Consider the following 15,575-nt stretch of genomic DNA (forward strand, 5'->3'; position numbering starts at 1 on the left):
AATGGCAGATTTAAAATTAAGTAGATGCGCAAGATGCAATTTCTATTTGACAACAATGAGTTAAACAAAATCAGCATATAATTGTAGTAGCAAGCAGTAGTTGATTTTAAGTTTATAGAACTCCAATTTTCAGCAAGTATCTTATAGCAATTGTGTAACAATAGATATATGAATTTAGCAATATAATGGCACAATTATAAGAGAGATAAGGGAAGAGAAATTGCAAACATAGACACGGCGATTTTAACGAGGTTCAGAAACTCCTACTCCTCGGCTCAAGACCCCTCTTGAGACTTCCCAATCCACTATGGCTCCTCCTTATGGGTGGAGAGCAAACCTTGATTAGAAGTAACTCCTTGCTAAGAGAAAACCTCTCTTAGTCTTCCTTTGGGCCAAACCAGCCCTTACAATAGCTTTGTTAAGAGAACTCCTTCTCTTAGGCTTACTCGGGCCACACCAGCCTTTACAATTTATTTGCTAAGAAAAACACCTCTTAGTCTTACAGCAGATTTGTAAATAGAAGTGGTAGTACAATAAATCCTCTCAAGAACTGATACAAATCAAACCTCACAATAGAGTATATATGAAATCAAGTGAAGCTCAAACTCTAAGTATAAAATGTATGAGAGATGATGAAGAACCAAACAGAACACAAGCTCTGTAAAATATCAGAACAAAATTTCTGTTTAAGATCAAATCAAGCTGGGAACAAAAGCTCCTTTGAAGATGGATTATACCAGAACAAAAGCTCTGTAAATGGTAAGTGAAACCCAGAACAAAAGCTTTGTTTAAGGCTCACGAATATGGCTCTCTCTTCTCTTCGTTTCAGCTATACAAAATTGATGTATATATATAAACCATATGATGTAATATAACTGTTGTGTAAATCTACATGATGGGCATATGAATATCTGACTCTATGATGCTCGAAATATGTGTATAAAGGTCTGTATAAAGCCTGGAGCAAGATTGTAGAAGTATTAAAGAAGATGCGCAACTCTGACACTGAAGGAATATAGCCGTTGGCTATTCTTTCAAGACTTAGTCGACTTAGTTGTGAACTAAGTCGGCTCAGTTCAAGACTGAGTCGACTCAGTTAGAAACTGAGTTGGCTGAGTTGCCTATTTTCTAGGTTCTGAAAGTGATAAGGCTCGGTCTAACTGAGTCAACTGGGTTGAGAAGGGAGTCGGCTCAATTATCAAATAAGCCGGCTGAATTATTAAATGAGCCGATTGAATTGAATTTTGATTTTGACGAGCCTCGGCCTAACTTAGTCGGCTGGATTGCTGACTGAGTCGGTTGAGTTGCATTTTACCAGAAATTCAAACTATTTGTGGTCTGCAACAGGCTTCTGCACAGGGCTTTTGCACACAGCTTATTTCCATTGAAAACATTTAAGTAAATGTCTTTACAGTATTTATATGTCCATTTACTTTAAGTTTTCAATGGAAATAAGGAAGTACTCCCCATTTGGATTCAATAAAAAATATTAGAAAATTGAAATCCAACTAAATCAAAATGTAGAAATTCAATTTTAGTACAATTTTGGATTTCTGATAGTTTTGGTAAAAATGAATCCTTATGTAGACCAATGTAGACTTGGTCAAAAATTCTGATAAAATCAGTTTAGGCTAGTTTAAGTATAAAGAGTTATTACCGGGAAAAATTATTTTGAAATAATCATTATTTCAAAAATCCATTTTTCACACTTAGCCAAAAACACAGTTTTTCATGACGCGCATTTTGAGGTCCTAATATCCGTTACCAACTCATGGTAATGAAGGTTTCTCATGCCTTAATTGTTGACCAATATGAATTATATGATTGATGTGCATGGTCTTAGCATTTCTAGCATAAGTGATGAGTTCTTTCTAAGTTTATGCAAGCTTGAACTAACTCATTCTTTTAGCAAAGACTTCATGTGTCAATTATATGAATGAAGTGCATAATCTATTGCTAATGAATATAGGAGCATATGAATGATGTATGATATGCATGGTCCTATAGAGATGAGTTTCAAATGAATTCATAAATACATTGACATTGAATCCTAAACACTCACCATCCTTTCTACCCCTTTCTTCAAGCTTTGACATGATCATTTAGGCTTTGAGGTATTCTTGCTTTCTTTCTTCCTTTGAGTTGCTTTCTTATTCATTGTAGTCCAATCTATCTTTGGATGGACTTTGCATTTGGTTCCTTGCAACTTCATGTTCCTTTGTCTCATTTGCTTTCCATAGATATGATCTTGAGTAATGGAATACATGGAATGATCTTTATGATCTTCATTGAGGTTCTTCTTTGAATGTAAATCATCTATAACACTCAATATAAACATTAGTCCTTAAACACCATTAATAGTTTGTTATCATCAAAACACCTAGATTGTCCTTGGATAGAATCCTTATGGTCAACAATTTGTTATATATATTGTTTATTAACCGTTAAATTTACTATGATTTATGCTGTTATCTGATATTCCATATTATATGTATAGTGTATCTGATAAATGTATAAATAATCTACAATTAAAATTAAATTGCAAGTAATACAAATAAATCTACAAATGCTCTTCTGGGTGATATACTATACGAAATGACACCTTTCCTCTGTGGCATTTTACCATTGGATCCACCCCTCGTACTTCAACCTTGGATCAATATTCATCTCTCTCTAATGCTTCTCCAAATTCTGCAGATTGACTTGCTCTGCAATTTTCTATTTCTTAATTTTCCGGGAAAATATTTTACGAATCCTTAATTTGTCAATTTGTAAGAACTACTTCATTCAAAGTGGTATCTGAAAGTGATTCCTGTATTTCAGTTTTTGGCAATCCAATATTTCATTTCTCAAAATACATGATTGTCGTTAACATGATCTTAGGTGTGGCTTAGAGAGAGATAGAGACATTACTAGTAGTTCAAATGATATAAAACTTATTTCAACTTTATTACAAGAGAAATGCCTCATCATTACTTAAAAGGCATTTGAGCCCTTCCCCACATATAATAAATTTACATGAACAAACTGGTATTGACCCTGTCCCTGTGAAAGAAACAACCGAGATGGGATACATTAATAACACAAACTACTACTACAACAACAATTATACATAATATTTCTTTATTACATGAATTCAATCTAATTAGGCATCAGTTATGTAGCTACAACTCTTTGATGGCAATGGAACCCGCTTTCGGTATTCTGCCAAAGCCCACAATGGATATATATTCCTGTAGGCTGCATAGTGTAACATGCAATTTTTCATGAAAACTCCAGTAATTTCCTGCATGTAAAAATGAGATGATCATTAGACAACTCTGGAATAAAAAAGTTCAATCAATATTACATTATGGATTAGAGTGAACTGCCCACTTGAAACAATTTCTCTCTTTATACAGGTTGATTTTGCATGTTAACAAATAAGTTGTTTAATTTAGTCATATGAATTACCTGTTGGGGGAAATCACCGTTTTCCATTTGAGAATTGATCAATAGCTTTGCACAACGGTGTAGAGGTGTTGGATCTCTCTCCGCCTATTGGAGGAGGAAAAGTTGAGGATCACACACACAAACACATATATAGATATATAAGTATACACAAATTTAAGTGTGTAAATGTTGCATTCATGAACAAACCTGCCCAGAATGAATTAGACCCATCATGGCCCATGCAGTATGCACCAGATTTGACCTGTTTCCTTCCAAAGGTGTATACTCCTGTTTCACAAAACACAACAATTATCAAAAACTGCAAAAACATAAATTAAAGTGAACAATTAAGCATTACCTTTTGAAACAATGGATGCTTAAGCATTACCTTGTTTGGGCAGGAAAGATAGCTTTCTCCCCAACCACCATCATCGCGCTGTGTTTTTAGCAGAAAATGAACACCTTTACGAACAGTTGGACAATTGTTGTAAGTCCTGCCAGCAGCAGCCAGCCCTCCTAAGGCAAACCAGGTGCCATATGTGAAGCACACTCCCCAATTTCCATACCTGCAGGTTATTTCTTCATATTATTTATCCCCAATACTTAAAACACTTAATAAAAAATTTAGTACTTGAATGGAGTGGAGTGACATACCATGAGCCATCTGGCATCTGTACATCTTCTAGGTACCTAACAGCATTCGCGATAAAATTCTCTATCTCTTTCTTCCTGTGTCCAGGATATAACTTCTTAAACAAAACAAGAGCCTGAATTGACGATGAAGTGCACTCCACATACCTGGATCACAATTCTATTAGTTAATTTCAAGGAGTTTTCACTATGCTGAATTTGCAGAAAAATGAGCTTCTTTGGTTCTTACTCATGCTCAATGACAATGTCTGCGAAGAATTCTGTTGGATTGAGCAGCTGCAGAGGAACGAAAAAACAGAATTTAGTTTATACACAACATAATGTGATTGTCAAATTAGTTGACAAAAACAAAGGGCATGTCATTTCAGTATGCTTAAGAAGTTACCTCCAACCACTCTTGGGCACCTGCTGGTTCCCATGCTGCTAAACCACCATTTTTGCTCTGATTCATATGAAACATAACTTATTGATATTACAAATATATCTTAAGTCAACAAATTAACATGGTTCAACAACTTTAAGCGCATAGAAATGTAGGAAATTTTCTAGTTCAGCATAAATGTGTCGACAACATATTGAAGTGTGATATATGCTTGTGCAATTTCATCCTTTACCTGTAAAGACATCAATATATTGACAGCATCATACAGCCGCTCAGGCTCCATTTTCTCACCAACAATTTCTGGAGGCATCATTGAGAAAAGGAGACAACACTGAACAAGAAAAAAGAATAAATTAGAGGCCATCCCATGGTTGTTGAAGTGTGATCCTCCACTTGATTGAGGTATCTCAGCAAAATTAGCCATTTGATTAAGGTATATCTTAGCAAAATAACTACCTTCAATCCTTCTGCAGTGCAATCAGAAACTTGCCATCCATGATCTTGATCGGAAAACGTCCATGATCCTTTAGAAATGTGGCGGTACATGCTTTTAAAGTCACCATAAGGATTGTCCGTAACCTGCAAATTTTCAAAAATGATCTGTCATAATTAAGCCAAAAAAAAAATGTATATAGAAAGAGTAAATTCAGCAGCTAAAGTGAGAAATGTCTTTAAGAATTTGAGTTGAACCTGAGACTTTTTGATAAAGTCATGTCCTTTCATAAGTGTAGGTCCAATTTCATCAGTGAGATTACTAGCCAATAGTGCTTGAATGGCAAAACCAGTATCCCATTCCTGACTGCCAAAACTCTGCATTTCAATGGTGATTATCAAAATTAGCAAATTGAAATTTTTTTAAATACTCAATTAGGAAGAGTTTCATTAACACTTAAACATATTACAGAACACTTCATTACTTATTCACTATACTGTGAAAAATGAATGGTTGTGAAGACATAAAAAATAAAAACACTACATTTTTCTACATATTCTAGAGAGAATATATAGTTAACTGTTGGGCATTTATTCTAACCTGCATCTTCATTCCATCTTCAGCAACCCATAAATAATCTGGAATCCTAGCAAGGTGTTTCTTGAAATAGTCTCCATTTGGATCTTCAACCCAACAAGCAAGCATACATAATACCTGCTCAAATCAAGTGCGCGATATTTTAGTAATTCATAAAACTTTTTTCATCTCCCAAACTCATACAATTCATACCTTTTCCACGCATCCAATAGTAATGTAACGACTGTTTTCATCTTCATAATGTATGTGCTTCATTGTAGTTTCAAGAGCCTTTGCCCTCAACTTGTTAAAGGGCCAACGAGTCAAAAGAGGCTCGGTGCATACGTAAAGACCGTCCCAGAGCAAATCTTGTATCAGGGGATGGGGATAGTAAAGGTCCTCCTGCAGCAAGTACACATAAACATTTTATTTATATGTGAAGACACATTTCAAACTACTGTAAATTGATAAAATCTTAGAAGCAATAATATAGTAAGTTTACCTTTGCACATAAATGGCGCACTTTCCTCCAATTGATTTGATCGTATGGTTCGGCATAAAGTTCTTCTCTTAGTTGTAGAATGAGAGGAGTGATTGGGCCAACAAACCTTTTCCCATATAAATATGACATAGGCATGTAAACCATCCGACAGTAGCACCACATTTTCGCTGCATTTACACGAAGAAAACATTGAAATTTAAACTGAAGCTATGTTACAAATTGAGTTTGAACATCTCAAATGACCAATTCCTCTCTATTATTTGTAAAATCTAAGGATATATTAGGTATTAGTTCACAAAGGTTAAGATGTGTACTCAAAACATTACATCATGAACTTTGCTAACCTGGATGCATAGGAAGGAAAGTAGGAATGAGCCAAAACTCTGGGGGCATTGGGTTGCTTCCTGACCATTCGCAAACACCAAGTATCTACAACAAATAGAGATCACCTCAGCATATGGAAGTTATTTGAAACTGATCATTGAATTATGATTTGTTCGCTTTAATTTATTTTGTTTTATAGGTAATAGAATTTAAGAGTGAATTCCATTCCCAAAAAAAAAAAAATTGTCATACCGAAAGCCATGTCTTTCCCCAGGAGGGTATGGCTGCCACACTACCATGGTCAAGGATCCATTTTCGCGCTCTGGCGCAGGCATTGTTTTCACCACCATCAGGTCCTTCTCCAAGTATACGCATACAAATGTAGCTGAGCGCGGTACAGAACATAGTGCTGTGCCCCTCAATGTGTAATCCCCACCCACCATCTTCGTTCTGTCATGTACCAAAACGAATTAGCTAGTTAGGTATGATGACACATGCATGCTCTTGTGTGTAATAATTACTCCATAAATATGAATCAAGTTTAGAAATAGTATATTACAAAAGTATGTACCTGATGACAGTAGATGTAACGAAGAATTTCTTTTCGATGTTCTGCTGGGAATACAGTATTAAGATGCCCCGTAATGTACATGCACATCACCTACACAATTAACAGTGCCACTTAATCAGAATCTCAATGGATCGTAACCAAATGCTTCAATTGATTGAACCAAAACTTAATGTACCATGTGCAATGCTCATCAGAACAGGACATTTGCAATGTTGGTTAGTTTTTTTTTTTTTTTTTTTTTTTTTTTTTTTTTTTTTTTTTGTGCATATGTAATAGTGTAAATTAAAATCAATGTTATTATTTGTTTCATGTTGACATTGATGAAAATGAGGAACATTAGTAATGAAGAAGGGGAGTAGCTTACTAGAGGTGGAAGGAAAAAAAGGGGACCGGCATTTTCAGCAGGCCAATGGCCATCACTGGCCTGCAAGGCTGCAAAGAAATGGACAGCTCTCTTGAGGGAAGTTGTGGCTGTTTCAAGTGTGATTTCCTCACCATCACCAACCTTCACTTGGGGTATTGTTTGTTTGAACTTCTTCTCTTGCAGAAACTGGAACCACAGGAAACATGGGATAAAATGTTAGAAGACACCCTCTCTCTAATATTAGCCCAAGCTTTTTTAGTATAGATGGTAGTTAACATATAAGAGAATAACATATCAAAATCAACACTAAAATTCCCATTTATATTGTGTAAGATCTTTTGAACTCTGATGCTTTTAGTGTAGCTCATAATGCATCCTAAAATTAACAGAACTGTTAGAATGACTTAAATGTATAAAAGTATAAGGATAATGATTTGGAGTACACATTTCACTTATTTATGTAAGTGAGAGCTGACATCATCACGATATCATTAATATATTTACTAATGTCGTAGCCCTTACTCACGTAATGAGAAAAAGAGGATGTATTTGATGATTTCTTCACCCGAAAAAATAAAAGAATAATGATAAAGAGTTTGACTTGTGTGAATACATGTCAAATCATCATACCGTTGAAAATATTAATAAATTAATTGGAGTTAGTCATACTTTTGTTCTTCAACTCAATTTCTAAAGAAAATGATACAAGTGATATAGATTTAAGGTTGAATTGATTTTTATTTTAATATAACAATTAACTTAATTAAACAAGCATTTAATTTATTTAAAATTAAGCGTTGAATTACTTATGCCCTTCAACTTAGAATCTTCGTAAATTTAGATAAACCTCATATATAGCCCAAAATCGTGATGTTGCAAATTTGGCATGCTCGGCAGAGAGTAATGTGGTAAAATAAATAAATTTGCTAAAATATGCTATATAATAATCAGAGTTCGGCAGAGATTCCAGTCTAAAAATAAAAGGCAAATTATGTAATAAAAGATGGCCCGTTGCGTTTATTATGTTTAGGTCTTTGTCATACCAGTCGTAAAGAAGAAAGATTTGGTATTTATGGCAACTTCCAAAAGTAAAAAAAAAAAATAAAGAAAGACAAACTTTATAAAAGTGGATGCCGGAGACTAATTTTAAGTACCAATTTTTGTTTTTTCTTTTTTTATTATAGGGCGTCAATCTATCAGAGTACTTCATAATCTGTCACGTGATATATGTTCTCATATGAGATAATTTCAAAAATTCTCTGATAGTTCTAAAGAGATTTAAACCTTAATTTCTAAGATGTGAGATCGATGAGAATCTACCATTTAATTTTTAAATGCCAATTTCAAATCACTCTATTTTAAGCTAGAATTTTTAGTGATGGATGAAAAATTATTCCCAAAATCGTTAGTCCTGGTCAATGCTTGTTAATACGTAAGTAAATATATTAATTTTGTACAAACTTTCTTAGTTTTTTTTGTTATTTGTGTATCAGCTCGATTGGATCAATAATTTCTAAACAATACACGTAGTAATAATTTTCGGTGGTGCAGACCCGCTAGGTAGTCACTCCTAGTCAAAATAGACACCGGCAGGTATTCGTCAACCTAGGTAGGGCGGTCGCTTATCCCACAGTGTTTCACACTGCCTTTTCTCTCATTTTCATTCTTCCACCACGTGTTTCTCTCTCTCTATATATAATTACATTATATATATATATATATATATATATATATATATATATATATATTACTCGTATATTGACAAATAATATAATCCCCATGTGACAGAACTAAACTTTTGTTTTTTTAAACAAGAGTTGATCGAATCCCCACCGCGTGAGCCACATGAAACCATGTAGCCAGTGTAGACATGGGGTGGGTCTGTTCCTGATGCAGAACAATGACTTTAATATAATATGTAATAGTATTCTAATAGGGTGATACGTGGGGTCAGTGATCAGTTTTGTTGTATGTGACAAGAAATATATATATATATATATATATATAGCCACCATATATTAGAATGGATGCTCAACCCCAAAAGGAATCTCATGATGGTGCGGAAAATAGTTTTTTTTTTTTTTTTTTTTGGGGATGTAGCTTGCACCATCATTGGAAATGAAGATATATGTGCAGCACTAAACATATATGGAGCCGAAAGCGCAGCCGATGGAGGACTTTTAGTTTGAGCAAATTTAATGTTCTGAACAAAAGTTACATTTTTAGATCTCAGGGATGTCTGAAAATGTATTTGTATGCGAATTATATATATATATGTACCAAGTGTGAGAAGAGGGGCAGAAATTTTTTTATCAGAATCAGTTTAGAACATTTATTTCTCTTTCGCCTCCGCTACATTAATTCCACCCACATAAAAATAGTCCAAGTTATCATATACAGTAAAAAACCACCATTTTAGAGAGAGAGAAAAACATGTATATGTATGTATACTGTATATGTATGTAAGTACCTGCAATCGCCAAAGGAGGTCGCCGCTAGGCTTGACCTGGTAGCGGTTATTCCAGAACTGAAGACGAGCGTCTTCAACCTCGGCTAGCTCCTCAGAGCTGCCATTGTAGTCCTGGTCAAATTCCCATATTTGTCTCCCAACGTAATTGTTTGTGCTATACAGATACGGATCATTGCCTCCTTCGGCGATCTTCAATCTCCACATTTTTCCAGATACTGATAATCTATGTATATGTCAAAACAATAAGATTAATTTATTTATACAATGTGTACGTGTGTGTATATAAACATATATATACACAAACATCTAATTTGTTTGAAAACTTTCAACTCTAAATGTTGAGCCTAATTCATCTCCAGCCTAAATCGATAGAGTGGGTCCGGTTGAAATGCTGACGGATGATACCATCTCAGCTCAGCTCTTCCGAGCTGGCCTCTCACACATACAAGAGACTTCTCAATAATTTATTACTTATATATATATATGTGTATATGTGTGTGGAGACTGGAGAGATATCTACAGAGACGAGAGGAAATTACAAGAAAACTTGAAAAACAACAAGCAAATATATATGGAGGTACCCGTTTGATCTTGCACAACTGCAGTTGGGTGACTATTACTCGAGAGGCTAGGGGTACACTTCTCTGTGTATATATATATGTGTGTGTGTGGAGAGAGAGAGAGAGAGAGAGAGAGAGAGAGGTGTTTTGGGTTGGATGAGCTTATGATGGTTAAATAGGTGAAGCACCTACCATTTATATAGATAATCAACACCTACCCAATTAAAAACGTCACTCATTCTGTTTTCTAACTCTTTCTTCCATACTTCTATAGTCCTAGTAGTCGATCGGTTTCATCGAAACTTGAAACTAAATTATTGAATTATTTATATACCAGCGCTTCATATGATACAAGAAGAAGCTTTTGCACCGTACCCGCCAAATCTGGAATATCTCTTTAATTTTAGGCAATAATTACCAACAACATTAAATTTTATGCCATCACACAAGTAATCAATTATCCACCCACTTGTTCTTTATATCTCAATTATAGCGTATGTATGGTTATGGGTATCTCCTATTGATTTGAAAATTACTTACTTGACCTCCTTGTCAAATCTTTTTGCCCTCGTGAATTATTATATTTTTGGGTAAGGCTCAACAATCCTTACGGTTGTTTTCATTGAAAAGTACACTTTAAAGTAAAAATAAAAGGGTAATAAATTCAATGTACTCCGCCCATCTCAATTTAAGTATGTTTACGGGGAATAGTAACTTTAAGGGAATTTATAGGACATGTATTGTCTGTTTAAAGAATTACTAACTTGTCCTTTTAAATTTTGAATATTCAAGTTTGAAATTTTAAACTCAAAGAATATATATAGAAAGATGTGAAATATATTGTTTGAAAAAAAGAGTGGACTATTATTTTAAAACAGACAAAAAAGAAAAACATGACACTTATTTTAGGATGGAGAGAGTACTTGATAGAAGTCAATGTTATTTTTTAATTTATTATAGAGATAATATTATTATGTTGTACATTAGAGAAGGGACTGTAATTTAACCTTTAGATATAAATATAATACTGTATTATGTTTATATCTAAACGTTAAATTACAGTCCCTCGATATATATATATATATATATATGTGTGGGTAAAATGTAACAAAATAACTCTCATTTTTTCATATAATGCATATAACACTCCTGTATAACTAAATGGATATATAACTATTTTATATTTTGGAAAAATGTTGAACATAACTACCCTCCGTCCAACCACCACTAAAATTAATTCAACTGTAATATCCTCAAATATAGTCGACACACATTCTTTGATTTTTTTTAATGCAATGCATATACACCTCTTGTGGTGTGACTGATGATGAACTTCTTGAGGCAACATAAAAATGGCATTTTTAAAAAATTTGTTCTTATTTTTTGGCCTGTATTGCACTGTTTTTAGCCGTCTTCTCCCTTTTTATTTTTTTATTTTTATTTTCAGAATTTCACCGTTAGTAGTCTTACTAGTTTTATTTTGGTTTTGATTTTGATTTTTTTTTTTTTTTTTGGGTGGCTACCATGAAATTTGGTACACTAATTGATGTAGGGCAATAGTGGCAAGAAAGTTAAAAATAAACAAATGGAAGGAAGCACAATGAATGTGGGGTTTGGTGGTGGTGCATGGTATAAGAAATGGTGAATAAAGGTATAAGAAATGGTGACATATGGGGCCACAATAAAGGTATAAGAAATGGTGAATGGTCAACAGCGTTTGAAATTTTGAAGCTGAGATTGGAATTGTATATGGTGGCACAACAGACGTGTTGAAAACTTGAAAGTTGAAGCCCTTTTGTTTGGGAAATTAAAGTGAAGAAAAAGTGTCTGATTCGTTTAGTATTATTTTGTCGATTATAATTCATTATAAAAGAGTATAAGATTAAAGGAAAATCCATTCAATCATATTGATATGAAGAATTATTTGAGAAAGAAATACCTATTTTTAGAGTATGAAACTTTTGTTTTGACAATTTACCCAAAAAAAAAATCTTTTGTTTTCACACCGTGAGATTTTATCAATCTTTTATCTTCTGCTTTGTAAGTTATGTTAGTATTAGATTTGCTTTTTGACATGTAAAATTATAACGTACAGTTTTGTTCAATGATTTTGTATCCATTACACAAAATAGATAAATAAATTCACTACACTTTATCGCTTTATTTAACCTTTAAAATGTGTTCAATGTCTAACTTTGAACAATAAATGAAACCAAGGTAACAACCATCCAATGATCCATAATAATTTTTTTTAAAAATAAATGCTTGATATTTCATTACATAAAAGTGTTTCTAAATAAATAAATAAATAAATGTGGCTATGTTTGGTAAGAATTAAAGTTTTAAAATTGAAATTAATAAAATTGAAGAAAAACAATTAAAAAAATTAAATTAAATTTTTTTTCAATTTCACCGAATATAATTTTAAAGTTTTAATTCCATACGGTTACGGGAGGCATTCAAGTTTTATTTAGTGGTTATTGCACTTGCACTACTTCATGTGGGACCACTGCACTATGGGAGGCATTCAAGTTTTATTTAGTGGTTATTGCACTTGCACTACTTCATGTGGGACCACTGCATGGTGGTGCAATCACGCTTTCCACGCCCCTTGCCAAAAAATAAAAAAAAATAAAAAACGAGAAAAGGTTAAGGATTAGCATAAAGTATAAGGATTAGCATATTATGGCTCAAAAATATGTTGCCAACTTGCACCGGAGATCAAGCATATGGTAATCAAATGATATGCTCCGGCCTAGCTTCGGAACTTGAGTCAACAACTAATCTAAGCTGCAGCTATGATGTGTCAACAGCAAGCTACAGTTGTTTTGTGAGTGACGAGCAAGCTCAGTACTTGTAATACTTGCCCAGCAAATATTTGAATGATTCATTTGACTATAAATAGTCGAGAGTATCTCAAGCTTTAATCATCCAAAATTGTCAATTGAGTTTGTAATATCAATTAGAGAGTGAGAGCTTGTGAGTGTATTTGAATTTTGAATGTGAGTCACCTTGTCCTGTATCTTTTTATCTTCATAGTAAAATATTATTCTATTTTCTTTCTGTAAATGTAAATATAGTCGAATCACATAAGTTCTTATCTCGTTTGTTTACGTGTGTTATTTTATTTTCTTACATTTATTTTTCTTCTATTCTCAAAAACTCCTATTAGACCTTTTTTATCATAACACTTAGCATAATAGACTTTGTTGAACTGCAAGCCTCTCCACTACTACCGGACGCCACTGTAGTCTAATTAATTTACTGGTAATTGCACCAATTTATGGACCCCATACACTATCATGTGAGACCACTGCATTCAGGTGTATACTGGACAAGTCCCGTTATTCAGTTTTTCATGCATGCCCCAATAATTTCATTCCACTCTTTTGACAAAAAAGAACAAGTACTACAGGGTGTTACAACGGCACTTGTCTAGTAAGCACGTGGAATTTGAATGGAGAAGCGACAAGTATATATAAATTGTATGTTAGTCCTATTTAATAGTTTAAGTCTTTTCACTTAGATTACATAGCACACAGCTTATATAAAGTTGGTATCAAATCGAAATCCATTCATTGGTATGATATCACCAAGTGCTCAGCCCAGGGAGGTCCAAATAAGCCATCCTGGATAAACAACATGGCTTGACCACAACAAGTACCTTGCAAATTCGGGTGAAAGAAAATGTATTGTTTAAAAATACTATTGTGAAAAGACTTAAATGGACATTGTAGGTACAAAATTCCACTCAATCAATAACGATTGAAAAAAATAATACAACACACTCAAGAATAGTAAAAATAAACAAGAACAATGTATCTAGAAGAATAGAATTGCTTGGCCCTTTTATTGGAGGTCTAGACCTCTATTGATACACAAAAGTTGGTAGAATTATGGTAGGACTCGCGTTACTTGTCCACTAATTCTTTCCATACATGACTTTCTTTATAAATAGAGTTCTTTCTATTGTATGATATTTCCTATGTAAAACTTGCTTTGTATAAAACTTTCCTTCTGTGTTGACTCCTTTGCTTAATAGGACTGGGCTATATTTAATTGTACTTGGGCCGAATGCAGCTTGGTGTAAGTGACTTGACCAATGGGCTGGAACTTCAACAGTGGTGACGTTGGGCTGATTGATGCTCTTCCCTGGCCTTGGAGGCCCAATATAAATGATACTGGGTTAAAGAATAATGTAATTTGGGCTTGATCCGGATGGGCTTCTGAAATCTACCAAATGTAGATTTATATAGTGATAACGTGTTCCATTCTTATTGGAGGGAGATTTTTCCCTCCACACTTTGCCCCCAATTCCTCTTTAATTGGGTTACGGCTCCTAATTAAAGGGGAATTGAAGTTGTGCAGTTACCATTTTCGCACGAGGCGTTTCCATTTGTGTCTATTGTTATTTTGACTCAAGGACTTCTTCAAGACTTGCTTTTGTTCTCAGTGTGCTCATTCTGTCCACTGCGTTCTTCATATTCTCATATCTCCATGTTAGTTCTTCTTTCCCTTCTTCCAATCTTACATTATGAGTACTTCGACTACTCCCGAATCTATAGAAATCGCAGATTCTGAGTCCACGCCCCCGTCTTCCCCTAATCTCATTAAGGTTCCTCCTCCTAGGGTTTCGAACTTCCCTAAGTCTGCAAATGACTCGGTTAATCAGCCGGATGTTTCCCCAATCCAGGCTGAAACATCCACCTCTGGGTCGGATAATATTTTCACTAAGGAAGAAAGGAATGCAATTTTATCTATTCGTCGTATCCAGTTTTCCATTGAATCCGTAATGGAAGACTTCGAGATTCCCGAGAGGGTAGAAATAGCAGAATACCCCAAGGGCGCCGATTTTTGTGCCGGCGAGGGCGTCGGAGAAGACGAGTTGCTCTTCTCTATTGGGCATCTCAACGCTCTTAGATTCCCCCTTCATCCTTTTTATCACTTAGTCTTTAACAAATTGGGAATTGCACCCCTACAAGTAAACCCTAACTTCCTTCGAGTAGTCTCGGCACTCCTTATTCGCCGATGGCTAGAGAGTCTTGACCTGACTCTGGCTGACTTGCTGATTACTTACACCATTTCTAAGCATAGGACCAAACCTGGTCATTTCTTTTTCACCTCCCCCTTGCACCAAAGGATATGTACAGACCTCCCTACTTCTGAGAAGAAGTGGAAAGAGAGGATGATAATTGTTAAAAGAAGATGGGCCGTACCCCAATCGAGCAAACTCCCAATCCCACACAAGTTTGGATAGTTAGGTATAGAACGTCCCCCCTCTCTTCATGAAGATTGTTCTGACTGTTTCCC

The 15,575-nt window shown here is 34.5% G+C and overlaps 1 protein-coding gene across 1 annotated transcript; it reads right to left on the reverse strand.

Annotated features, from left to right (window-relative positions):
- Nucleotides 1-2,921: 2,921 nt before the first annotated feature.
- LOC132285312 (beta-amyrin synthase 1) lies at nucleotides 2,922-10,671 on the reverse strand. Its single transcript, XM_059787479.1, has 19 exons — nucleotides 10,287-10,671; nucleotides 9,706-9,928; nucleotides 7,236-7,421; nucleotides 6,872-6,961; nucleotides 6,553-6,750; nucleotides 6,321-6,405; nucleotides 5,977-6,143; nucleotides 5,688-5,876; nucleotides 5,499-5,612; nucleotides 5,156-5,275; nucleotides 4,922-5,044; nucleotides 4,698-4,796; nucleotides 4,469-4,525; nucleotides 4,313-4,359; nucleotides 4,087-4,230; nucleotides 3,821-3,998; nucleotides 3,640-3,720; nucleotides 3,454-3,537; nucleotides 2,922-3,286 (listed from the first exon to the last, which is right to left on the reverse strand). Exons 2-19 carry the CDS (start codon nucleotides 9,907-9,909, stop codon nucleotides 3,146-3,148), a joined length of 2,307 nt encoding a protein of 768 aa, XP_059643462.1. The 5' UTR covers nucleotides 9,910-9,928; nucleotides 10,287-10,671; the 3' UTR covers nucleotides 2,922-3,145.
- Nucleotides 10,672-15,575: the final 4,904 nt, after the last annotated feature.

This window comes from Cornus florida, unplaced genomic scaffold (genome assembly GCF_030987335.1).
Source record: "Cornus florida cultivar Cherokee Brave unplaced genomic scaffold, ASM3098733v1 CherokeeBrave_3.0.0_Hap2_Chr11, whole genome shotgun sequence".
Taxonomy (NCBI): Eukaryota; Viridiplantae; Streptophyta; class Magnoliopsida; order Cornales; family Cornaceae; genus Cornus; species Cornus florida.